Raw genomic sequence first — 24719 nt, forward strand, 5'->3', positions numbered from 1 at the left:
AGGGGGGATACTTCACTCTCGGCTCCTCCTTTTATGTCCCCGTCCCTCCTCGCCTGACAGTCGTCTGCCAGCTTCTCAGCAGCATCTGTCCCCCGTCCCCTGCCCGCAGGAGCACTCTCCGGTCGGCCTGTCCCTGCCGACTGCCACCGAGCCCCACGCGGCCCCACGCCGCGCTCCGCAGCGATGCTCCCGCCAACCCACCGCCCTCCCTTCACCCCCCATCGCCGCGGCCACCAAAGCTGTTCATCCCCCATCACGATGGTCATTGTAAAGTCTTTTGTCCTTTGAGGGTGTTGCAGTTGTTGGTGAGGAGAGTGAACATTTGAAAACTCCTGCTTCGATGGAATTCTTCAGGACAAGTTACGTAATCGGCAAATACAGGAGTTTTCCTGTGGGTTGTGCCAGGTGCTGACAAAATCAGGCCTGGCACACCTAGGTTGGTGTTCCAAGGAGCTGCAGTCGGTCGGGAGCTTTAAGAAGAGCAGAGGGAAATTCCATCTATTCCTACAAGTTATCTGCTAGAAAAAAGGATGAGAAATGGCCCAAAACACCCAATTCCATGTGGCTGTGGGAGGTGCTTCCTTGCCTGTGTGGATTAGCCTTCTTCAGTAGTGAGATGCTTTGTAAATTCTGGCTCTTCTTTTAAACCCCTGGTATTTAGAAGCAGTTGATTCCTGGGCTTTTAGGTGCTGTCTAGCAGATCTTGTGTTTTTAAGAAGTTAGGATAGTGAAAATATAAAGTTATCACTGGACCATCAGTTCTTTTTGTTACTGTGTAGTCTGTTCAGGTTGGGAGTTACACTAACATGATTTTCATCATGTGGTTTGTGAATCTGTTTGCAAAAGGAATGGTTTTTTGAGTCTCACAACTTGGATGCCTCTGTTTTGCCCGATGGAATTGACTCTCATTCTGCTGGTTTGGTATTGCCATTGCATTGGTCAAAACCAGTAAATGTGTGGATCTGTTTGCCTGTTACAATGTATTTGACGAGAGCAGGAATTGAACGTAATGGTTTCCATGCAAAATACCTCAATAACAAGCATATACTAGGCCTTTCCTTATGATCCTCGCTGGATCTTTTTCTGTGTAATTTTAATACTACAGTGAAGCTCACAAGAGTAACTTCATCCTCAGAATGATCTGGATAGTCTGAATATATTGGCTCACTCGGAGTAGTGAGTTCCACATGAAGATTTTTATTGACTGAAGTTTCCTTTTGTCATATGGTGACCTTTTAAGATGCTGATCCTTCCCTAAAAGTGCAAAAATGAGGTGAAATTCTGATACTTTTAAAATTCAGATCCACTTGTACCTCTGGAGCTTCTGGTTTTGATATTGCACAGTGCTCTAGCTTTTCTGCACTGAAGAGGTACATGGGAGATGTCTTTAAGGGCCCATCGTGTTCAGAAGATTCTGTTCTTTATTTTTTTTTTCAAGATCTTATGAAGAAATCTGTTTCTTTTGTCCACTCTAAGCCTTGTTTACAGTGGGAAGGCTTTAAAGCTAGTTTGGTGTTGCTGTGTGCTCTATCATCATGCTCAGTCTGACTGAGCCATGCTTCCCGAAGTACACGATAACGTACTTTCCTCCTCTGGAGCAAATTGTTTTATTTCAGGCTAGCCTGTGCTTTCCTCCTGGGTTTTGCCAGCCCTGTTGCCAAAGGGGCAGACTGTCCTGCTGCGTCTATGGAGAAATGATCTCAGATGTAACGGAATACTGATCTGAGACTGGGCTTTAGAAGTTAGCTGAAAACCACTGGCAGGTGCAGAGCACGGGGCAGTGTTTGATGTGATGTGCATGTAGTCACACTCACCTTGTGTTAACACGTTGCCTCCTTGGCCCTGCACACAATCCAGCGTGAACGTTACGTATTTGAGGATGCTGAGAGCAGGGCGTTTTTTCCATTCCCTCTTGTTTATCTTGCTTCCCCTGGATCAGATGTGAGCTACCTATTCTTCATCCTGTCTTTTCAAGTCTTTATTGTACCTTTAACAGTATGTAATGCTTCAGCTGAAATGAAGCTACAAGGACCAGCGTCAGAAGATTATTGATGATGACAGCGTCAGGGCCGTGCGCTGCCCTTTTCAAGTGATACTGAAAAGCAGAAGCAGGCAGCATGTGCTCGCTGACATAAATCCTACCACGTTTCCTCACTCACTATTGTAGATTTTGGCTGGCAAAATATTTGTCCTCGAGTAGCACCTGTTCTAGCACTTCATGGTCAGCACACTGAACTATTTTTTTTGGATCAGAGTCATTTTGTGCTATTGTAGCACTATCTGTCAGTGCTGTTTTTCAGCCTAGCGTTGCATTTTAATAGGGATGAGTAGCCCATGTGTGTATAAGGGTGAACTGGTTTATACTCAGGTCTAGTACGTTTCCTCACAGTCCCTTTTCTCAGCATAAATAAAGCAACCTTACAGCGTTAGACCTCTCTCTTCTAAAAGTTCTACTTTCTTTGGCTTTTCTCTAAATGTACTCTTTTTAGGTCAGGGTTTATTTTCTATGGGACCCTTAGCATACTTGTGGGACCTATAAAACAGTAAATTAATGTTATGGTGCAGCACAGACATGTTGGCAGTAAGATCAGCAGCAGGGATAGTAGTCTGTTTAAAATTGGAAACCTGTTGCCTTGATACACTTGATTTGAGCCATCTGGGTATGTTATTTGACTGTCCCATTATTTCTCATGTGGAGGAAGGAGCCAAGATCTTTCATTGTTTGATGGACACTGAGAGACAGCTGAGAGATTAAATCTGCCTTTCACAGAGCATTCCAGCTCCCTGTTCTGTTAGGAAACCATATGCTCGGTACATCACCAGTTTGCATCAGAAGCAAGGCTGTCATAAACATTGTGTATCTCTCCTGGTGTGGGCCGAAGGCACACGCTGGTCGGGTGTGTCAGTGACAGTAGTCCTGCTCTTCCTCCCCTTCTTTTCCCTCACCCCTTACTTCTTGGTCCTACAAATACTCTTTCATAAGATTTTTTTTTTCCCCTAGAGGGAAATACCTACATCTGTCTCTCGCCCACTGTGTCACGTCTCTGATTTGTCAGTGCCCGTGTTAACACCAGTGATATTTTCTTTCCATGACAAGTTTAAATGAAAACCCTGCTCTGTGCTCTGGTATAAAAAGTGGCAGCATTTCCTCATCGTCAGGATTTAGCAAAAAGAACAGCTCTTTTTGCAGTGCTGGAAACTTCCTTGATGTTCTGTTAGATTCCTCAGTCCTCCTAGAGTGACCTGGTGTCCAGGTGTGCCTTGGTCCTGTCACATCCTCTGTGTCTCAGATGTGCAGATTACTTTGTCATCGGATGGAGCAGCCTGTTGTTTGTCTAGAACAGAAGCTTTGGCGTTGCAGCTTTTCTTGGGAGCTTCATCAGTAATGCAGGTAGAAACATGGAGAAATTTAAAATTGAAGGAACCTTAGCTAATTGCATTTATCATTTGCTGTGTTTGAGTAAAAGATTATCATCTAAGACAACAAAAATTAAATTATTGGCAGCTGCCTTATAAGTAGTGACCTTCTTTGCAGTGTGTGGGAAGGGGGAAGCCTGGCCTGCCCAAAGGCTCTGTTCTGTACAGGAGCTAAGCAGCAGTTGTTACTTAAAATGCACCATAGAACAGCTTTAATGTGTGAAACAGTCCTGTATATATGAAGAACTAGATAAAAACTGTGAACATCATGATGATGTAATGTATATTTCCAAAGGGGAGGACAGGAGGGATTTGGATATAAAGTAGATGCTGTGTCCCCAGTTGCTGCTCTGTCCCTGTGTGCTGCACCCCCGCCACCCCCAGCAGTACCCTGCTCCTTCCACTCCTTCCTGGGACGCTGCTTGTACTCATTTTCCCCAGTCCATAGTCCTGCCTCTGTCCGGCAGCACAGCCTGGGCTATTTATATTACAGGTCTATTTATATTGTTTCAGGATAACTTTCATCATTGTTCCAAGTGCATCTGGAAAGAGAGACACAGGCTTGCCATGTAACTGCAGACATTAGGAAATGGGGGGAAAAAAATACTTCATCTTCTGCAAATGTTTTTTCCCTCTTGGCCTGTGGGGCTGGTGCTTCATTTAACTTCAACCAAATGTCAAATAAAGGGGGACTGGTTGAAAATAAATTGTCCTTAATTTATGGAGTTTCTTGTAAACAAGAATCAGCTTCTCAGTTCCCTTTTGCTTCCTGCTTATGTTTTCTTCCTGCATTGGTCAGGGAGAACTTCCCCTTATCTCTCTGCTCTAAAGACATCATCTGTCAACCCTTTTTCCTTCCTACTCTAGTTTTGTAACTTAGGTCTGGTGGTGTCTTATCTCTCTCCATTTTCTTTGTTAGCCTTTTCTTTCTCTCAGAAAGCAAAGGAAACAGAACCTTTTGAAGGTGAGTCTCTTCAGCAGGGCAGATGATACAGTTTGTAAGTCAGACTTTTCCTGATACAAGCACAAAGCCACTGATCAGAGGAGTGTTTTTAAAAGTTGGCATTGAGGCAGGTCTTTGAAAACTTAGTTTCTGAGCCTCTTTAGAAAACTACTACCATGGATTAAAACATAGCACTTGGATTTTTATGTGAATGTGTGTTCTAGCTGGAAGCTATTAGTTTCAGACTGTGGGTTTTAATGAGACATGTCCCCAAATACCTTCTGGAATGGTTGTCTCCAGTTCCACAATGTCACATCACAGAGGTGATAAATATTGCTGTGAAATGCAGGTATTCATGGAGTGGAAATCTCTAGCTGTGTGGTGCACCTCAGCTGTGAGCTAGGGATTTTGCCAAAATGCAGCATGTGGCTTTGAACAGTCGTGTAGCCTTCTCCCTCGTGGTGTAAGTGAGGCAAGGCTCGTCAGAAGTAGTGCTTTAAGCATGTTTCTGGCCCAACAGGCTTGAAACAGAAGAGGGTGATCTAAACACAAATTTCAAGACAAGAATGCTGCTCTCATAATAATTTAACTAGTAGATAAAGGGTTTTCATTTTGTAATGCCTCCCACCTAAAAAAACCCCATTTGCCAGTGGAAGTGTGAACTTCTGTGTGAATAACTGAAAGCTGCTGACAGTATGTTTCCTTGCCTTACCTTTCACTGATCCCCAGGGGTGCTGCTGAAGCGAATGATCTGGGAGAAGAGCACATTGGCATCTGAGGAGAAGGGCCTAAAGGCAAGGGAAGAAGAAAACAAATAACCTTATAGGACAGAGGGAGACAGAGAAAACTTTGACTTCCAGAATACAGAGAGGTTAACTAGGAGGCAGAATTGTAATATGTCATTAAAACCAGAGCAGACATAGTACCCAGGCTTCTTTTCTGTAAGTATTTCGTTGCTTTCTCTTGAGGACCAGAACTGATCTAGTGTCTGCACTAACTGCTGTTCCCTGAATTCAGATTTATTGGTTGCTTTGATCTAAGAGTTCAGCAGACTCAGAAGTTTTATTTCTTGTGCTTGACTGTTCCCAAGACTTGCAGTGGTTCCAACTTTATTGCAAGTTTCACAATATTTGATATTTTCCATAAAAGTTCAGCTCCAGAGTTCTAGGATTACAAGAAAATCCTTATTTGAAATTGTTCCTACACTTCAAAGTTGGAGGCAGGGAGCATGTGAAAGCATAAACATTACATTGGAAACAGAAAAGCCAAAAAGGCAAATAACTGCACTTTTTCATATTATTCTCGATCTGTTCTAATTATTTGCTGAGAGTCTGACTCATGATTTATTTGCTGTTTGATACTGAGAATTGACATGCTCAGCAGTGGGTTTTTTGTTTTCTTTTTGTGACCACCCAGAATCTCCTTATCCGCTCTGTAAAAAGAGGCCTCCAGTGTCATTGACCAGATGTTTCTTACATATACTGGCTTTTTTGCATAGTGTCAAAATGTTTGGTGCTTCAACCAGCAGGACAGTGTCAGGGTCAGAGATAGTGTTGTGTACACTGTTCAGCCTCAGGGTTTTTTTGGTTTGTGGGTTTGCAGGTGTTTTTTTTTGTTTGTTTGGTTTTTTTTTAGTTTGTGCTACCTGACCCTTACTATTCCTGTTCATGTTGAATTAAAAACATGAAGGTATTTAGAGTACTTCCTGTGAGAAGAAGGTTGTGTGGATGTTTGTTAGTGACTTGTTATTAACCAAGCAAATCAATACAACAGAAATAGCGAGTGGCTGGAAGACACTAAGTTGTGTGGCACCGCTCAGTGCTCAGACAGTGAGAAACTACTCCGAGTAGTCACGGCAAATAAACAGGAGTAGAAAGATGTATTGTTAGAAATGGAAATATGCCCTGTGCCAGGTATGCACCTGGTGAGCAAACGGCTCCTCCTCCACAATCCTTTTGCTTCCAGGTTTTGTTTCTTGGCAGTTCATCCTTGTGGTTTTGTCCTTTTCCCTCACCTCCTCTTCACATCATGTTTCAACAGATCTGGTGGCTGGATCCAGAACTGACGTATGGCAATGCCAAGCCATTTGTCTTCACGCAGGGCCACTCGGTGTGTAACCGGTCTTTCTTCCCCTGCTTCGACACACCAGCAGTCAAGTGTACCTATTCAGCTACTGTCAAGGTAAGTGACCGCGTGGATATAAATGGTCCATGAAGCACTCAGCTGCTGTTGACTTGTGGAAGCATAGTTACATTGTGTAGGTATGATACAAAATATTCATTGTGACAGTTACTGTCATAAAAAATACTGCATTTTTTAGATCCCATTCTGGTTCTTGGGCCAGAATCGTGGTACTGCCACAAAGGCAACTCTGTTGCCTATTATGCTTGGGTCTTCCCTTCCTCGTCCTCAAAGTTGAAAGAGTAACCATGAAATGGATAATATGAGAGAATTTGGCTAGTCATTTCCAGTAACGGTTACTGATGATAATACTCAACTGTATTTTATCAGTTCTTGAAAGGAAAAAAACCAGAGTTTTATGAAAGCAGCAACAAATAATGTTGCATTTTGTGTGGATTAAATAATTTGATATGTGGGCATTTTTGGAGGAGCTGGCAAAAGAACTCAGGCAATATAGGAGGAGTAATATTTTTGATTGGTATGTTTTCATGAGCTGGATAGATTGTGGTATAAAAATCCAACAGAAATCTTACGTTTCGTGTTATCAAAATGCTTGTTTTTAATATACATGCTCTTAGGCATAGGTGGAAAAAAACCAACCCAGATATCTGTGGTGTAGTCATTCAGCTGTGATCATCTAGTAAGTTGATGTTGGTCTTCCAGGCTCCAGCAGGCATACAGGTGCTGATGAGTGCCACCCAAAGTACCTACTTAGAAGAGGAAGGTGTCTATCAATTTTACATGGAATATCCAGTTCCTGCCTACCTAGTGGCCCTGGTGGCAGGAGACCTTATACATGCAGACATAGGTCCAAGGTAAGATTTGCAGTGAGTTGATCTGCTTTTTGTGTCTCTGTGCAGTGCTTCAAGTTATAAGCAGTAAATGCTTTGAGTCATGGATAAGGGAATAGTTGGGACTGTAAGCTGTGAGCATTCAGAGTCTGAGGTTTAGTTGGGTGTAAAGAACTGCATGGCACTGCACTGGCAAAGATTTTTCCCTCTTTCATAAATGTTGCTTGTTGTCCCCTGTAGTCATTACAGCTACTTGCCTCATTGCCTTAAGGTGATGTAAGAGATCTTTGATTATCTCTTGTCATGTATCTATTGAGCATTAGCCTAAAGACTACCTGAGTCTGATGTGAGACCTCTTAGCACTATTACCATACATGGAAGTGTGGTGACAACTCGGGCTATTTTTTCTAAGAGATAATTCAGTTTGCTGAAGTATCACCTGATGTTTTCTGTTTTCTGACAGGAGCAGAGTGTGGGCAGAGCCTTGCCTGCTGCCAACAGCCATCAGCAAGCTTTCTGGCATGGTTGAGCGCTGGTTGACTGCTGCAGAGAGTCTGTATGGGCCATATATATGGGGAAGGTGAGTTTAATAAATCTCCTAGGAGTGTGTAATGGGAACAAAATAAAACAGTCTTGAGAATTTATCATGCTTCCTCCCTACATTAGCAATAGCAGGACAAACAAGCCTCTCAACTGGCAGCACTGTAGTAGTTGGAAACAAACTCTGGAGTTTTGTCTCTGCAAGTGTCAGAGAGGACCGTGGAGGCACAGTGGTGTTTTGCCTGGTATGGTGGGCAGAACTGTAGATTTCTAAAGAGTGGATCCTCCCTGGGGAGTGAAGGTTTTTTATACTATAGTGTTTTGTGATGCAAGTCCGACATTGGGCTAGACACCATTTAAAATGTATGGCAGTTTTATTTATCTTATTTATTTTTACATGTGGTACTTGACATGTGATGTATTTATTGTGGGATGCCTGAGGAGGCTGAAAACCTGACTTGGTACAGAGTCATTGAGAGTCTTAGTCCATAAAAACACCTTTAATAGTTTCTGCAGTTAAGCTTGACTATGTGTTAGTCCACTCTGGTGGTTTTGAGACAATATTTTCATTCTTTGGATGTGAGAAAATGTTTGCAAAGGCTTATTATATGTCTTTGCTAAAGGTAGGCAGGAAGAATGTGTTGTTAAGTTACAAAATGTTGCTTGAAATGTTCTGAGAACAAGGCCCAGTGTGCCAGTGCTGATCATTGGTGGAGAAATTTAGAAAACAAAACAAATAGTATTGATACATTCTGGAGCAGACAGACCAGAGTAATTTTGCTGACCCTGCAGGTACGCCAAATCAATTAATTCATTTGGTAGCTTCCCAGCCTCTCTTTCCTGGGAGCCTCTGGGGAGGCTCAACACTGTGTATGTGGGTAGTGTATGAAGAGTAAGCTTAGTGGTTATGTCTCTCAGATACACAAGCATGATGCTTCTGGGAAGTGCTGGGTCTGCTGTACATGAAAGGAGTGTCTAGTCTTTATGTCCAAACATGAGCAGGTTCTTGGCCAACAGAATAAACTCTGTGATTCTTCTGAGCAGAAGAATTAGGCATCACTGGTCTAGAAAGTTTGTTCCTGAAGTCACAAAAAAAGTCTCAGAAGAGCCTTCCCTAAAGGAAAAAAAAAAGCTACTGTGTGTCTTTTGAAACAGCTGTAATTTACATATCTCCGCTCTTCTCTCTTCTCTCTCCCTAATTTTAGATATGACATTGTTTTTCTTCCTCCATCCTTCCCTATTGTTGCCATGGAAAACCCATGCCTGACCTTCATAATTTCTTCCATTCTGGAGAGTGATGAGTTTTTGATCATTGACGTCATTCATGAAGTTGCACACAGCTGGTTTGGAAATGCGGTCACCAATGCGACGTGGGAGGAGATGTGGCTGAGCGAGGGGCTAGCCACATACGCACAGCGCCGGATCACCACTGAGACCTATGGTATAGATGCAGACATGTTTCTCCTTGTGCTATGTCTAACCAATAACTGAGAGTTGGCTGCATAGAATATTTGCCTTGGGAGCTCAAAGGTCTGCCTCAAAGGGAGCTGGTTTTCTTTTTCTATTTCTGGAACACACGTGGCCCCAGGCTTTGCATTGAACATCTCGGATGCTTGGAGTATGACATTGTCTTAGCTTTGGGTGGAATCAGTGCCTGATACGGTAATAGGGGCTTTGAGTGAGGTGTGTTAGCACAGTGTTGTAAGGATGTTTGTAGGAATTTTTGGAACTACTGTTGGGTCCCAGGCGGGTGTTCGTATGTGAGAGCAAGATGAGCAGAGGATGCTTCAGAGAAAGATGAAAGAAATCTTACCATGGTTACATTGTGAAATAACTATCCTCTGAACCAGTGTCTTTTAAATCCTGATCAGTTAGTAGCTACCATTGGAAAGAATGATGGCAATAGTACATAGAAAAAAAAAAAACCAAACTCCAACATATGCACCTATGTAGCTTTCTGTTTACCTGCTTGAGGCTTCCTGTAGAATTGTACAACCTGCCTTTGCTTATACCAGTGAATTTCACGAGTCAGTTGTATGGTACTGTCTTTAGAATGTGTAAGTAGTAAATAATTCCTGTAGCTTTTCATTTACATTGAGTTTTTATTGAAGTGAGTAATGGAAACATACACTTCTCTAGTTTGTCCTGTTATGTTCCTAAAAGCCTGTACCATGTGGATTCTCACGCATCCACTGTAAACAATCTTGGAAAAATTCCTGGAAGTCTTGGCAGCAAGAGTGTTTAGAAGGATGCCTTTGTTTTTATTCATGTGTATTGTTTTTGGAGATGAGATGATGATAATGAAGTTCAGGGAAATAAGTGCTCTGAGCATATATGGAGATGTTACAATGTATATTATATATCTTTGAAAGCTTTTTTTATGCTGAGTAGTTCTCAGTGGTTAGCACTGTTCTTTAGTCACGTTCTGTTATGCATGGCAATGATACGAATAGGTCAGAAGATACTGGCTTGTTCTCTATCCCTTCTTAGTCTGTCCCTCTCACATAGCACAAGATCCTTGCTGATTTTGGTCTATTCTCTTGAAATTTAGAACTGGTTGTTTCAAGAAACAATTGTTCAGGAAACTTAAGAAATGCCTTTCTCTGTGCCATTCTTTAGTAACCTCTTTTTGCATTCTGTTTTATTTCTAAGACAAACCTCTGATCTGTCTTGCCATTTCTGACATAATTTCTGGAGCATTTTCTGCTGTTAATAAAAAGGCATCTTTGTAATGACATTGTTTACAGAAACTGGAGTCCATTGACTGCCACACCTCTTGGATCTTGCTTAATCCTCCTCCCTGTAGCTTGAAGTAATTGCCTTTAACACTAGCTATACTGATTCTTGCTTTCCCCTGGGAAGCACATCTGCCTCTTTCTTTGCCAGTACACGTTTTTCTATCTTCCAAATATATCCTGGTTCTTAATTCTCATTTTGCTTATATCAGGTTCCTGTGTATGTACGTTGAGACTCTGAGATTTTATCTTTGTAACAAGCCCTGTTGTTGAGTTTGAAGACTTAGTAAAGAAAGCTAAAGTGTTAATAGTGCTGGATGTTAAGCATCTTCTGAATCTGAAAATCCATTTTTTTTTTTACATCTGCAAGGGCATAGGAAAGATCTCTTGACTTGCCAGTGTCATACAGCTTGTTTGGCTTGAAACCGTGGAGTGCTGTACACTGCAGTTAGATCAAGGAGAAAGAGTAGCCTACCCCGTTAGAGCTGTAGAAGTCCTAATGAGAGGAAGGTGGGAATTGTTTGATACAATATGGTTAGGATGCTAGATGAAGCTTAAAAAAGAACCACAGGATCTGTAATATACCAACTAAATCTGATCCTTTTTTGTTTTCACCCAAGAGGTGACATTTGCTTAGTGATATCCTTGGCGCTGAATATGGAATCGTGTGTCTGCTATTCTACCAGTGACATTACTTTTTTGTAGCACTTGATTGCTCCTTGAAAGTTACCTGTGCAATACTTATTCCAATGCTGCTCTACTTATCTTGCAAGAACTCATAAGATGATGTCAGGGATGTAAACTTCAGCATAGTTTTCATGCTGCTTTGTTTTTCAGTTCAGCCTGCTGCATGATCAGAGCGAGTAAATGCACTGGTTTGGGTTTTGACTTTCATTACAAATTGCAAGGATTTTTTGTGCTCAGATTTCTCTGCCATTACATTACTGTGGTTCTGTCTCGCTGTTGTGTCTTTTACACCTTTGGTAGCTTTTATTTTGTACCTGTGCTAGTTCTGCACAGGTCAGGTTTTGCTAGTCATCTTCCCACAACTAATAAGTTTCTTTCTCGGGTAGGAGCTGCCTTCACATGTTTGGAGACTGCATTTCGCCTTGATGCTCTCCACAGACAGATGAAGCTCCTTGGAGAAGACAACCCGGTCAGCAAGCTTCAGGTTAAACTGGAGCCAGGTATTGCTTTTGGCTGAAACTGCGGTACACAAAATTTCTGTGTATCAGTGCTGGAATAAAGACCAAAACCCCCTAATTTTTACATATCTTTTATAAAAAAGAGAAGAAAAGAAATACTGGTTTGTAAACCAGTGTAAAAGTAAATAAGGAAACTTGCTTTGAAGTTTTCTTCAAAGTTGGCTAACTCATCTTTATAAATACTGTTCTGTTTAAGGACAAAACAGACTCACTGAATAGAAAGAGAGTGTGAAAAACTGCCTTGAAAGCTGTGTGGTTTTGAGCTTCTGAATATGTAAAATAAAGTAGTTTATAATTAAAATATTTGGAAACATAATATAAAATCCCGTGCTATTAAATGTTCCTCTGTTTCTGTGTTCATGTAAGAACTACGTATATGTGCATAAGCACACAGATAAACATACGTACTTGCTCTGCTGCTGAGTGAGCTATGCAGAGGCTGTTTGGTTATCCCCTGAGCCAGATGCACATCCACACTCCAGCATCATGGATCTTCTTCATCGATAGTTCTCTAGTCTGATGGTCACCATTGGAGGTGTGAAGCAGTCTTCAATCTAGATTATATTTAAAACAACCTAAAATGCAAGTAGAGATGATATTGGAACCAAGTTGAATTTAAAAGCATGTGTTGGAAGTCTCAAAAAAGGAACAAGTAGTGATTACCTTATGTTAATACCTTTAAAAATTTGTGGCATGTTGATTCCCTGAGTTTGGCACTGAAAAAAAAAAAAAAAGGATTTGTCTTCAAATTCCAGGTGCGTTTTCAGTGACTTCTATTTAACAGAGTAGTCATGGAATGACATGTTCCATTGGGAATTACTACTTAGCTTACAACAATTGATTTATTTTTTTTTAAATAATTTTAATTTTTTTTCAGCCTGTGTGTTTGGACTTCCATTTAATTTACTGTAGTAAATTAAATGCACTGACAACAGGCTTGTTTTGTTTTTAAGTCTCTACATCTCGATGATCTTTAAGGGGTCTGTATACTTGGAAGGGTTGGAAATTAGTGTCCTCATTAGAGGACAGTGTCTTATAACATTGTTGTATTCTCCTTTTAGGTGTAAATCCTAGTAATTTAATGAACCTCTTCACCTATGAGAAAGGCTACTGCTTTGTTTACTACCTGTCCCAGCTCTGTGGTGACCCAAGACACTTTGACTCCTTCCTAAGAGTGAGTGTGAATAAGGCTGTGTTTCTCTTGAGATTTAGAACTGCTTTCCCCCCTGATTCTGTCGGTGTGGCTAATTGATAGGGGTAAAGTTGAATACAAGTGTGTATGAGATGGAAGAATGGTGTGGGCCTATCTGCCATCCTGTATGATTCTTTCTGTGTGACAGGTTTTTATTGAGATTTCTCTTAAGTGAATATGCTCATGCTCTTCATTCGTCTCAGATTCTGAGCTTATGAGGTACCAAATACAGAGTAGTAGTATATTTTTGTTGCCTCTTGTTCTGTGCTCCAAATAACTAAAAAGCTGTTCCAGCAGACGTTCTCTATGACTGGAGTGATGTGACTGCTTTCACTACTAAATGGTAACACCTTGTGGGTTTTTTAGCCAGAGTGGCACAGCACATGGTTTCCTGCATTGGGGCAGGTTTTGTATCTTGGAGCATATTTGCAAAACCTGTAGAAAATTATGTCAGCTGTTGATGTGTTTTTGAAAAGTGACACAACTAATTTCTTTTTCTTTTTGCTGCATGTGTGTTTTTTCATCTCTTCTTCCCATCCATCCCCATTCCATCTTTTTCTTATCTTTAGTTCTGTAGGTATGACTTTAGTCCATAATCTATCGGTTTCCAGCTGTGTTCTGATTTTTCACTAGTGTCAAGTACAAGGAAGCCTTCCTGCCCTTGATATGTTAATGTATCTGTGATTTGTATCAGAAAAAAGCCCCCTGTACTCAGCTGCTAATGTATTTGCAGCAACCCAGTTTTTTTTCTTTTTATCTTGTTTTCCTCATCTGCAAGGAGGAGGGAGAATTTATTTATTTATTTATTTATTTTTAAACATTCCAGATACTTGTTCTCCCTCTTCCATCTCTTTTTTTTTTTTTTTTTAATTGCATGCAGTGGTTCTACATTTAAAGGAAACTGTCTTTCTCCTAACCATAATTTGTCCTTTTTACTGTTTCAGGCCTATATTGAGAAGTACAAATTTACCAGTGTTGTGGCTCAGGATCTTCTGGATTCCTTCCTGAATTTTTTTCCAGAGTTGAAAGAGCAATGTGTTGAGAGCAAAGCAGGTAGGTGATTTACTTAGTTAACTGCCAGCACTGTAGAAAATCTGGATAAGAAATTTTGTGCTTGGCTTGGAGGATGCCTAAGAAAATGCTAAGGCAAAAAAAACCCTTTGGCAACAGAAAGACGTTCATCATAAAACTGGTTGTGGGGATGTATTGTTACTGCCTCTATGTTGGCGAATGAGAACATTTTAAATTGCTGACAGCTTTGGCATTAACTAGCTGAGTGGCCCTCAGTTAACTTTCTCATTAACTCACCTTTCACACTGCAGACAGAATGATCAGTGCACGTGAGATTTACATGTGCTCAAATGCAAGGAAAAGGTGAATGCACTTTGAAACTTCATCTATTTTAATTACAGAAAGCATGTTTTGAGAACTGTAACTGTTACCAAGGTCCTATCCATGCACGTAGAATCTCTTCCACAATGTTTCACTCTCTCTTATATCCCCTATTTATAGCTGTTGGTGGATTTATGAAAGGTCTGTAATCTACTAGGTGCTTATTAGCCCACTTGCTCAAAGAAATGAGCCCGATGTTATCCTGCCATGTGTCCATCCTTGCAAGTAATTATTGAACCCAGTGGCCAGTTTAAACCAGACCAGCAGTGGAGTACAGCTCTTAAGGATACGAGGTTTCTATGGGCTCTGTGGAAACTGGCCTGTGGAGAGGTGTTGATGAGTGAGCCTACTGTGGGAAAAGCTGCGGCCTGAGCTCAGCAGTTGTGTGTTTTATTTGTCCCACTGGTTGGTCAGTGAGTTAACCACAGCACATGCTAACTTTTGCCTGGCCTAATATTCAGGGGATGCAGGGGAGAGGAGTTTTAGGGTAGATAGTGTGGAACAGAGAAGTTGGGAAATGTGCTGAGGTGGTAGAGGGTCAAGGGGAAGAGCTCTGTTGGAAACCAGGCTCTGCCAGCTCTGCTGCTTGTGGAGAAACTTTTTTTGTTTTAGTTATTGATTGTATAAATAAACTTAAAATTGCATGGTTTTGCTGGTGGGTGGGAGGACTTTAGTCAGCCCTCTCACATCCTTTGGTTTGTTTTTTTTTTTTTTTTTTTTTTTTTAATGAAGCAGGTTTCCCCCATATTCTTCAGTCTTCCTCAAAATTCAGAGAGAGAGAAATGCATGCACAAAAAAATTTTGTATTAGAACATAGTTTGATCATAGATACTTGTCAACCTGTCTGTCTTAAGAGCATATGTGTCTCTTGTATTTACTCACTAAAATGTTGAGCTGTAGCAAACTCATGGTTAAATTTGGCAGAGGTGTTGCTGGGACTCTTGCAGCTGTAGCGTAGGCTCGCCTGATGAGACTGCTGAGGCTGTTATGTCACTGTAACTATAGGCTGGTCTGATTTGCTATTGTTAGAACCTCTCTTAACTGTGCTAGAAGCAGTCCTGAACCTTGAGACAGCCAAGCCACCTGCAGAGACTCCAGCTCGACATTTTTGGTGCTCCTCATTCCAGGACTGGAGTTTGAACGTTGGCTCAATGCTACAGGACCTCCATTAGCTGAGCCAGACTTATCTCAGGGATCCAGTCTGACCAGACCAGTGGAGACAAAAAGCTCTTCAAACTCTGGACCACAGAGCCTCTGGACTCTGTTGCTGCTGCCAGCAGTGTTGACCTCACTAAATGGAGAACGTTCCAAACCGTGCTTTTCTTGGACAGATTGCTGGATGGGTCACCACTGCCACATGGTGAGTATCAGGATAGTAGAAAAGTAATCCTGGAATAAGTAATTGAATTCTAAAGAGCCCCAACCCTTGTTGACCTTATAATTCACATAAAGTCAGGTTGGATGGGGCTTTGAGCAACCTGATCTAGTGAAAGATGTCCCTACCCATGGCAGGGGGGCCGGACTAGATGATCTTCCAAGGTCCTTTCCAACCCAAACCATGCTATCATTCTGTGATTCTGTGATTCATTATTCTCTGATAACCCTCAAACTTGACAGAATAGGTCATAATTCTTTTTCTGTGTATGTGCTCTCTTCAGAGGTGATAAAAAAGCTTTCGGAATGTTACTCCTCTCAGCTGGACTCCATGAATGCAGAAATCCGTATCCGCTGGTTGCAGATTGTAGTCCGAAATGACTATTATCCAGACCTTTACAAAGTCCGTCGCTTCTTGGAAAACCAGGTACTAACTGCTGGATTAAAATCACTGCACCTCTCAGTGCATGAGACATGTGCATGAGACATGCGACGTGAAAGACCTTGGAACTTCTGCTTCCTGGCCAAGTGTAGACCAGGTGTGTTGCGAAGGGGCCGAGCATGGCTCACCTGCTAGCGGGTGGGGAGGAATGGGCAGATGTAATTTGAAATGCCTACAGATAATCTCTGCTTTTCTAGCCTAACTCAATACCCTTGTCCCAGCTCTGCCCGGTGCATTTTTTGTGTTGCTAGGGATCATTGAATTCCTTTCACTAGTGTCCTGGCTTTGCCAATCCACCACAACTAGTTTTTATTGTGCAGGAGCAAAAGGTTAACACGTATTCTCTGTGGCCTCTTCTCCTTGGCCTTTTAAAAATAGTTCTGTTATTTGTGGAAATAGCTCATTCTTGGAGAGCAAATGTTTTTTTTTTTATTATCATTCGTAAAAAATCTTTGCATTAAACTTACTTAGCATAGACTTGTCTGTCTTTTGAAGAAACGTGTTGCTTGTCTCCAGTCTGAAGTCACTCAGGGCTGTTGGAGTGTAGCTGTAGAAGAGCTGAACCTCTTGACTTTCTTGAAGTGATATTATCTGGTTTTCCTTTTTTGCAGATGTCTCGGATGTACACAATTCCACTTTATGAGGACCTTTGCACTGGCACCCTCAAGTCTTTTGCCTTAGAAATTTTTTACCAGACCCAAAACCAGCTGCACCCCAATTTGCGGAAAACCATCCAACAGATCTTATCACAGGGCTTGAATCCACTTCCTGCCATAGACACTACAGCAGTCACTACAGACACACCAGCAATGGTGCTTGAGGACAAAGTCTCAGAGGCTACAAATGGTGCCATTTCACTCAGGGATGTTAATGTGTCTGCTTAGATCACCAGCTTGTGCCAGCCGTGAAGCTTGAAAATGGAGAGAGGAACAGAGGAAGGATACCAGGTGTTGCCTCCTTTCCCTCAGCCCTGCAGCTACAGTGTGTTATTGTAACTGGATTTCTTTTCCAAAACACAAAGCAAATGTGCCTTCAAGTATCCAGCATGTGACACTGCCAGGTTTCACAGATCTCCTTCAGCTGTGGGATGGATATTTTTATTTGGTTTATACTGGGCAGGGACTCATGGGCAGTTGCTTCTCCGTGGAAAGTGGATAGTTTCCTTTCCCGCAGCTCTTCTGGATGGTTTCTCCAAGTTTGTTGGTTGGTGGTTTGAATTTTTTTCCTTTTTCTCTCTTTACGTCTGAGGCCACTGAGGCACGTCCTACTTGCTGTGTGTATGTTGCTGGGGAGTGTATATATGTGTCAAGCTGCCATTATCCTGATATTTGGGCTGAAGTTCTGCCGAGGAGAGACTCAGGAATTGTCAGTGGCAGCAAACATGTTTTCATGTTACGCTCCATACTGTGACAGAGGTATTGTGATTTGGGAGGTAGGGGACTAATGCTTAAATAATTAAGAAACTAATTTTAAATAGCTCTTGTTCCTTCCTGCCCCCAGGTGGCTAAATAATAATAATGCTTTATATATATATATAAATATATATATAAAAGAGCAGGGAAAACTTATGATGGATTTGAAATCCTTCTGTAGTTAACCCTACCCTCTCAGTTTTCCCTTTGCACTCAATGGGACAAGCAATAAAGAAATGTGTAGGCTCGAATTTTCAAAAAAGTTAAATTTAGGTGCCTAAATGCCATCAATTCTGGTACTAGCTGGATGCCTAAATCTCTTTAACTGTTTTGACAAGTCTAGCTGCAGCCTTTGGTAGTGTGTTAGGGTGTGTAGCACGTGTTCATCAGATGCACTGTGTCTTCTATTCTGTCCTTTTGGAAGAATTAACAGGACCTTTAATTTAATTTTTTTTAAAGATCCCTGGCATATGTTGGGCCTGTAAGTCAACCATGGAGATATCCATGCTAAAATTTTACTGCCTTGAATAACGTTTGCCTGAATAACAGTTGCCCTGTCATACGATAGTGTGAGGGAAGCACTCTCTTCCTTGATGTGAAACCTGTAAGCCCCACTTCACTTGAGTCTGTTTTCTGACTTGTGGTGGTGGTGGGAAGATGCCATTTCATTTACACAGCAGGCTCTTTCTCTTGATCACTGTCCAGGCGTGCGAGATGGGGAGATGCTCTCTTCCATCTGCGCCGTTTGGTCTCAGGAAGCTGAGGGCAAAGCATCGTTGGGTGTCACAGAGCACAGGTGATGGTTCATATCCTCTGTGCCACGTTCTTTTTAAGGTGTGGGTACCTGTGTGCCACCTGGTGAGCTCCCACAAAACAGCTCTGAGCTGGTGTATCACCAGGTTAGAGGACTAGTTTGAATGAAAGGTGAAACATCTGGAAGAGGCTCAGCTAAAGGAGATGTGAGAGAGAAACTTATATACTTTGGGGCAAATTTTAGCCCTGCTCTGGGGATCTACATAGCACAGGAAGAGGGGAAATTCGGGAGAATTTTTTTTCACCAAAAGAATCTGTTTACACCCATGTGTGGATGGGGACTTAGGTGCTGTTACTGGATCTGCATTTTCTGGCTTTAAATAAATTTGGACTTCACTGTAGCCTTAGCCTGGGCTGAACTGGGATAAAGCAATAATAAACTCAGGCCACTGTAGTGCTTCATTAGTTTTCAAAATGGGTCATCAGCATTGTTGGGCTTCAGAACTCCAAGCTCTGCTCTTTGCTCCTTGAATGGGATTGTCTTTTTCATTGTTTTGTTTTCCCAGAAAGGATGGAGAAGGATGTTTTCTGTACAAATCTCTTTCCTTTTTATTTGTTGTTCTATTGAAAGAGATTTGTACAAGCTGACTTTCCACTTCCTGAGTTGCTGCTGCTGGTGCTGCGTCTCCTGGACCCACTGCCAGCAGCAGCAGCCTGGCCAAGACCAGTAACCACTAGCATGTTTTGGAATCCCAGGCCTCTGTTTTAACATGTTTTATTTTGTGGGAGAATGTATGTGACCCTGGTGGGAATTTTTAATTTACATGGATGCCTTATGATGACTGTCAAATTAAACTAAGCTTTGTGACAAGTTGAGCCTTTTGGGCAGTTCTTCAGCATCCCTGCTATAGATGTGTGGAAGAGCTCACTTGGTACATTGTCTTTGTTTTGTCCTTTTCTGGACTGCAGCATAGAGGGAGTTTGGAAGCTGTTTGAAAGCTGCACAGCAAGAAGTTGGAGAGGTAGCAAAAGCAAATCATCGAAAGTAAATATTATCTATTGTTACTACAACTGACTGAAATACATCAGATGAGCTGCGTGTTTGCACGTACACGCATCAGAGCAGGGCAGTGCTGGCTGAACCCAACAGACTGTTTCCTGATTAAAGAACATGAGATCTAAGTTAGTGTTTCTGCTCTCGTCTCTGTGAGATCTCATGAGATGGCTATTTTCATAAGACTTGTTCTCCGAGACACAGAAGCAGGGCAAGATTTGTTGAAAGTATTCCACGCGTCCTTCTTCAGGTACTTTTGCTCCTCCTGCGAGCAAGGAGTGCATTTTTATTTTGGAGGCACAAAAAATTGTCAGCAAATTTGTGGAGATAAGCCTTCCTTTTGTTGGCACAAAATAAATGAATGCTTCAGGCTACTTTCTGTCTTGATTTGTAGTAGACTTCACATTGGCAGGCAAATTAGACTGAGATTAAATAGAAACTATTTATTTGCCTTATCTTTGGCGCGTTCATTTCTGATCTGTTAAAGCAAGATTAGTACAGCAAATCAGTTTTATTTAAGCAGATGCCAAGAGATAGGATTATCTTCTTTATTTTGAAAATGAAAGCTATTACTCTATTTCATTGCAGCCTTGAGCAGGGTGACACGGGATCTAGAAATACCACTTGTGGAAAAGCTCTGACGAGCCAAACCTTTTAATAAAATGGAATATTACTAACTTAATTTTTTATCATTTCATAGCCATGTTGGTTAATACATTATGTATCATTCTTGTTAGCTACACATATTACTCTGCTAAGGTTGTATTGGTGATTTTGCTGTCATGATGCATTACAACATCCTAACCATGCACTTCATTAACCAAGAACAATTCTAGCAAGTGTCCCAAATGTTCAGATTTCACCAAAATGTTCTCACATTCTCACACTGCAGTGACCTTGGCTGTTGGCTTTTTCAGATAACACGGGACCTTCTCTACATCTGTACTAAGCACATGTACTGCACAGTTCACTTAGGTCAAGTACATTTCTTCAGTCTGTTTTCCCTGTTTACGTTTGTCCAAAGACAGAACACTGCAATGCAGTCAACACTGACAAATCATGACGCTTGTTTTTACACTTTTTGCTATGGATTGATAAAGGCTTAAAATCCTTATGACCACAAGAGAGACCTGGAGCAGCTAGAACAAGTCCAGAGGAGGCCACCAGGATGATCCAAGGGCTGGAGCAGCTCTCCTATGAGGACAGGCTGAGAGAGTTGGGGCTGTTCAGCCTGGAGAAGAGAAGGCTCCGGGGAGATCTTATAGTGGCCTTCCAGTACCTGAAGGGGCTACAAGAAAGCTGGGGAAGGACTTTTCATAAGGGCAGTTAATGACAGAACAAGGGGAAATGGGTTTAAGCTGAAAGAGGGGAGGTTTAGATTAGATATTAGGAAGAAGTTCTTCATTGTGAGGGTGGTCAGACAGTAGAACAGGTTGCCCAAGGAAGTTGTGGATGCCCCCTCCCTGGAAGTGTTCAAGGCCAGGTTGGATGAGGCTTTGAGCAACCTGATCTAGTGGAAGGTGTCCCTGCTGATGGCAGGGGGGTTGGAACTGGATGAGCTTTAAGGTCCCTTCCAATCCAAACCATTCTATGCTAATATCAGACTGTGTATAAAAGGAACCACAGTAGAAATCACAGTGTGAGATTTATCAAGCCACTATCCTCTCAGACACAGAATTATTTTTCTGTTGGGAGGGCCCAATTTAAATGACATTGTATTTGCTGGAGCTCCAGGTAAGTTGTTTTAGTTTTGGATTACATGCATTCCTAAAACTGCTTATCTAATTTCTAGTTTGGGTTTGTCTAGTTTCAGCTTCCATCTCTTGAAGCTACTGGTTTGCTTGTGAAACATAAACTGCTTACTATTACTAACCTCTTTCCCATGTAAGGGCCTTTTAGTTCTTAAAGAAAACAGGTTGAGTTGTTTGGTCCCTTGCTGCAAGGTATGTCTTCTGCACTTCATGTACTGCTTTAGCTCCTGGGTGGAGCATGATGCTACACCATCCTTTTAAAGTGGAAATTGCACACTGTTTCTCAAAAATTACCTCAAATGCTGCTGTGTATTCTGCACCAATTTTAAAAGAATTTTTATTAATATTGTGCATTTAACCTGTCTTTTCATTATTGACAGTAGTAATTTGGGTACCAGTTAGAGCATGTCTTACACAGATATGGCAACCTTTTCTTTTATAGATACAGGAGTGTAGAGAAAGGCTATTTCATACTCTGGAGGCGACTTTTCACTCTATACAGAGGGAGACTAGCTGGTTTCATTAAATGATTGAGCCTCTATGAACACTTCCCCTCACTCCTCCTCTATATGCACGCACCTTGAGCATTGGAAAACTCAAGTCTTGTACCTCTCATTTCTTGTCAAGAGAATTAGGATTGTGTTGAACATGGTGTACTCTGTGCCCTACAAGGAAGATGTTCTAATATACTAGAGACAAGTTTCCCCCTAAAATTTCAGAAATGGCATTAATGGGTTTTGCAAAGCATTGGACCCTTTTTCAAAAGCATACTTACTGAGATGCAGGGTCTTAAGGAAGAGTGGGAAGTGGCAGGAGAGGATGGGAGATGGGATATTCTTGATGCTCTTATGATTGGGTGGAAAGTGTCACAAGAGATTAAGTCATAATAACTGGTTGACATTCCAGGTCTATGACCCTAGGTGTATGACCTAGGGAAGCATCAGCTTTGTGCACTGTTTTAATTTTAGTGTCTTGTACCACCTTGACTTCTTCCATACCATGCTCTTCTGAGCATAAACCACAAATACCCCTTGCAAAATCTCTCTTAAGCAAAATGACATCTGTGTTGTTCCTCTGACACAGCCCTGAGCACTGTCAGCATAGTGGTATTGCAGGGACTAAGCCCGTGCCTTCCTAAGCCTGGTATCAGGATCCAACAAATTGTAAGAGCTTCTCTGTGCAATCTGAACAACAACTGTGTGTCAGAGTTTGCAGAAACAAACACACGTTGGGCCGAACCACTACTGCTTCATCACTTTTACCTGTCTCCCTGTCCTTGAACCATCTGGAGTTGAAGACAAAAGCAAACATGAGGTTGATGAAACCCAAAAACTGGAGAACTATCATGAAAAAATCAGATACTACTGTGTCGAAGGATAGTCTTCATTCACGTGGAAATGAGCTGGCTATTTAACTGGATGCAAATCCCTTTTAACTGTTTTAATTTCCATAGGAACTGGACTCAGCCTTTCAGTGTCTGCTTTCCTCTTTTACAAGGAAGTATGAAGCATCTATGTAAAGTGCACTGAGAAACAAATTGACAAAAAGGTAAATGTAATTTTGTCTTAAAATATTATCTTCAAGACTTACTGTCTAAATAGGCCTGTGTTTTCATCTTCAGGAATAGTTTAATCCAGCAGAATCGCCAAGAGGCAACAGAGAAAGTTCTCTGCTGCTTTTGTTCCAAAGAGTTTGGGATTAATAGAAAAAAAACAAACATGGCCAGCTGTATAATGGATGAATTTGCCCACTGCCAACTTTGCAGTGGGGCAAGAGGGCAAGGAAACTCATGTCAGATAATCCTAGACACCAAGATAACATCCACCTCTTTCCTTCCTCTAACAGCATCATAAACACACACTGTTACATGTTTAACTGCACTGTTCCAGGTTGGATCTACTATATTTACAGTGAGCGAATCATTCCTACTGCTTTCTAGAATGTGACCTTTAATGGAATTTATGCAGTTGTGATCTGTGATTGCCGTTTGCTAAAGAAAGCAGCATGGGTGAAATCACACAGATGAGAGCCTCACTGTTCCTGAGACAGAGGTCTTTTTTTCCCCTTTCCCTCCCCCAACAGACCTCTCCTGTCTCAGCTCACTTCCAGCCCGTGCAGCTGCAGCTCTCTTGCATGAGCCATAGACAAGAGGAGTCCTTATTCTTACTGATGGCAATGTTTCCTTTGCTCCCAAAAGGGTCAAAACTCAAACGTGAAAAGTCTCGTTTGTTGATTAAATTCTCTGTATGCAGTGGAGAAGGCTTGTGTCTGTACAATGGGCATAAGCAAGGGGCAGAGGATGTGTTTCTGGATCCGTTAGTGGTTTGGCAGCTACTGCAGTTACCTTTGAGTATTTCCATTTTGCCAAGGTGGAGGTTTGAGAGGAGGTTTTATGCCTTCATTTCTGATAGAAACGAACCAGAACAGTGTTTTCTGTGGATCTCTCTTGTTAAGTCAACCTTGCTACCCACCAACCAGGTGACATAACCCTTAGACTCAAACCCATCGTTACAGGTGATTATGAAAAACAGCTTTTTTGGTAAACATCATGTCCTCTCATGCTGGCTCAGCAGCCTGCTTACCTGCCCATGCTTGAACTTCTTGAGAAAAATTAACATAAAAGGCCCAAATATGAAAAAGCAAGCAGCCCGCTTCAGCATGCATTGACTTGGCCCCAAAACCTTGGAACTAGCAGTGGTTTACTGCAGGATACAAGGGGCCTTGTATTTCGGCATGTCTTTCATAGAATCATATCATAGAATCACAGAATGGTTTGGGTTGGAAGGGACCTTAAAGCTCACCCAGTTCCAACCCCCCTGCCATCAGCAGGGACACCTTCCACTAGACCAGGTTGCTCACAGCCTCATCCAGCCTGGCCTTGAACAGTTCCAGGGAGGGGGCATCCACAACTTCCTTGGGCAACCTCTTCCAGTGTCTTTCCTTTGTCATTGTTGTTCGTTGTTTATGGCAGGTCAGTGTTTTTCAATGTATTTTTTCTTTTCCATGTCCCTAGGCAGTAGGAGCCATCCAAGTACTAGAAGTGATGTGTTTCCTTTTGTCCGCTCAGCCCTTGGACAATCATTTAGCAACAAACTACCTGAAAATGTGATGTTTGCTGTTCTCTCGGGAAACGGCTTTGTGAGGGTCAATCATTTCTCTCACATTTTCTCTGTCATGACCTTCATGAAAATACAGTCTCGTTTCGTTCTCCTCAGCCTCTCAGAACTGTTCAGGTGACTATTAAGTTCAGACTCTTCAGCCTATTAAGTTCAGTTCACACTATTAAGCCTTCCTCCTGCAGCTCCATGAGGAGAATTTAGTTTCTTCCAGGCGTCCCCAGGACGGACACCGCCTGGACCGCCGCCCCAACACGCCTGCCGCCATTGTGAGGGCGGCCGCTCCCCTCACGCCAGAGCCAGCTGCGGCCGCGGGGCACGCTGGGAGCTGTCCCTTCCCCGCGGCTCCCCATTGGTGGTTCTCGCACCACGTGGCCGTTTCCCGGCTCTTCATTGGTCGGCGGCCCGATCCGTTACCTCT

General features: G+C 42.1%; 1 protein-coding gene across 1 annotated transcript; it reads left to right on the forward strand.

Annotated features, from left to right (window-relative positions):
* Positions 1–6388: 6388 nt before the first annotated feature.
* LOC104529042 (aminopeptidase RNPEPL1-like) lies at positions 6389–17096 on the forward strand. The gene is given in 11 exon segments (XM_010173219.1): positions 6389–6541; positions 7205–7356; positions 7796–7912; positions 9078–9313; positions 11681–11794; positions 12874–12986; positions 13949–14057; positions 15524–15618; positions 15621–15756; positions 16055–16197; positions 16824–17096. Coding segments are annotated over 11 exon segments (1641 nt in total).
* Positions 17097–24719: the final 7623 nt, after the last annotated feature.

Source organism: Antrostomus carolinensis, unplaced genomic scaffold (assembly GCF_000700745.2).
Source record: "Antrostomus carolinensis isolate BGI_N321 unplaced genomic scaffold, ASM70074v2 scaffold31148, whole genome shotgun sequence".
In the NCBI taxonomy this organism is placed as follows: domain Eukaryota; kingdom Metazoa; phylum Chordata; class Aves; order Caprimulgiformes; family Caprimulgidae; genus Antrostomus; species Antrostomus carolinensis.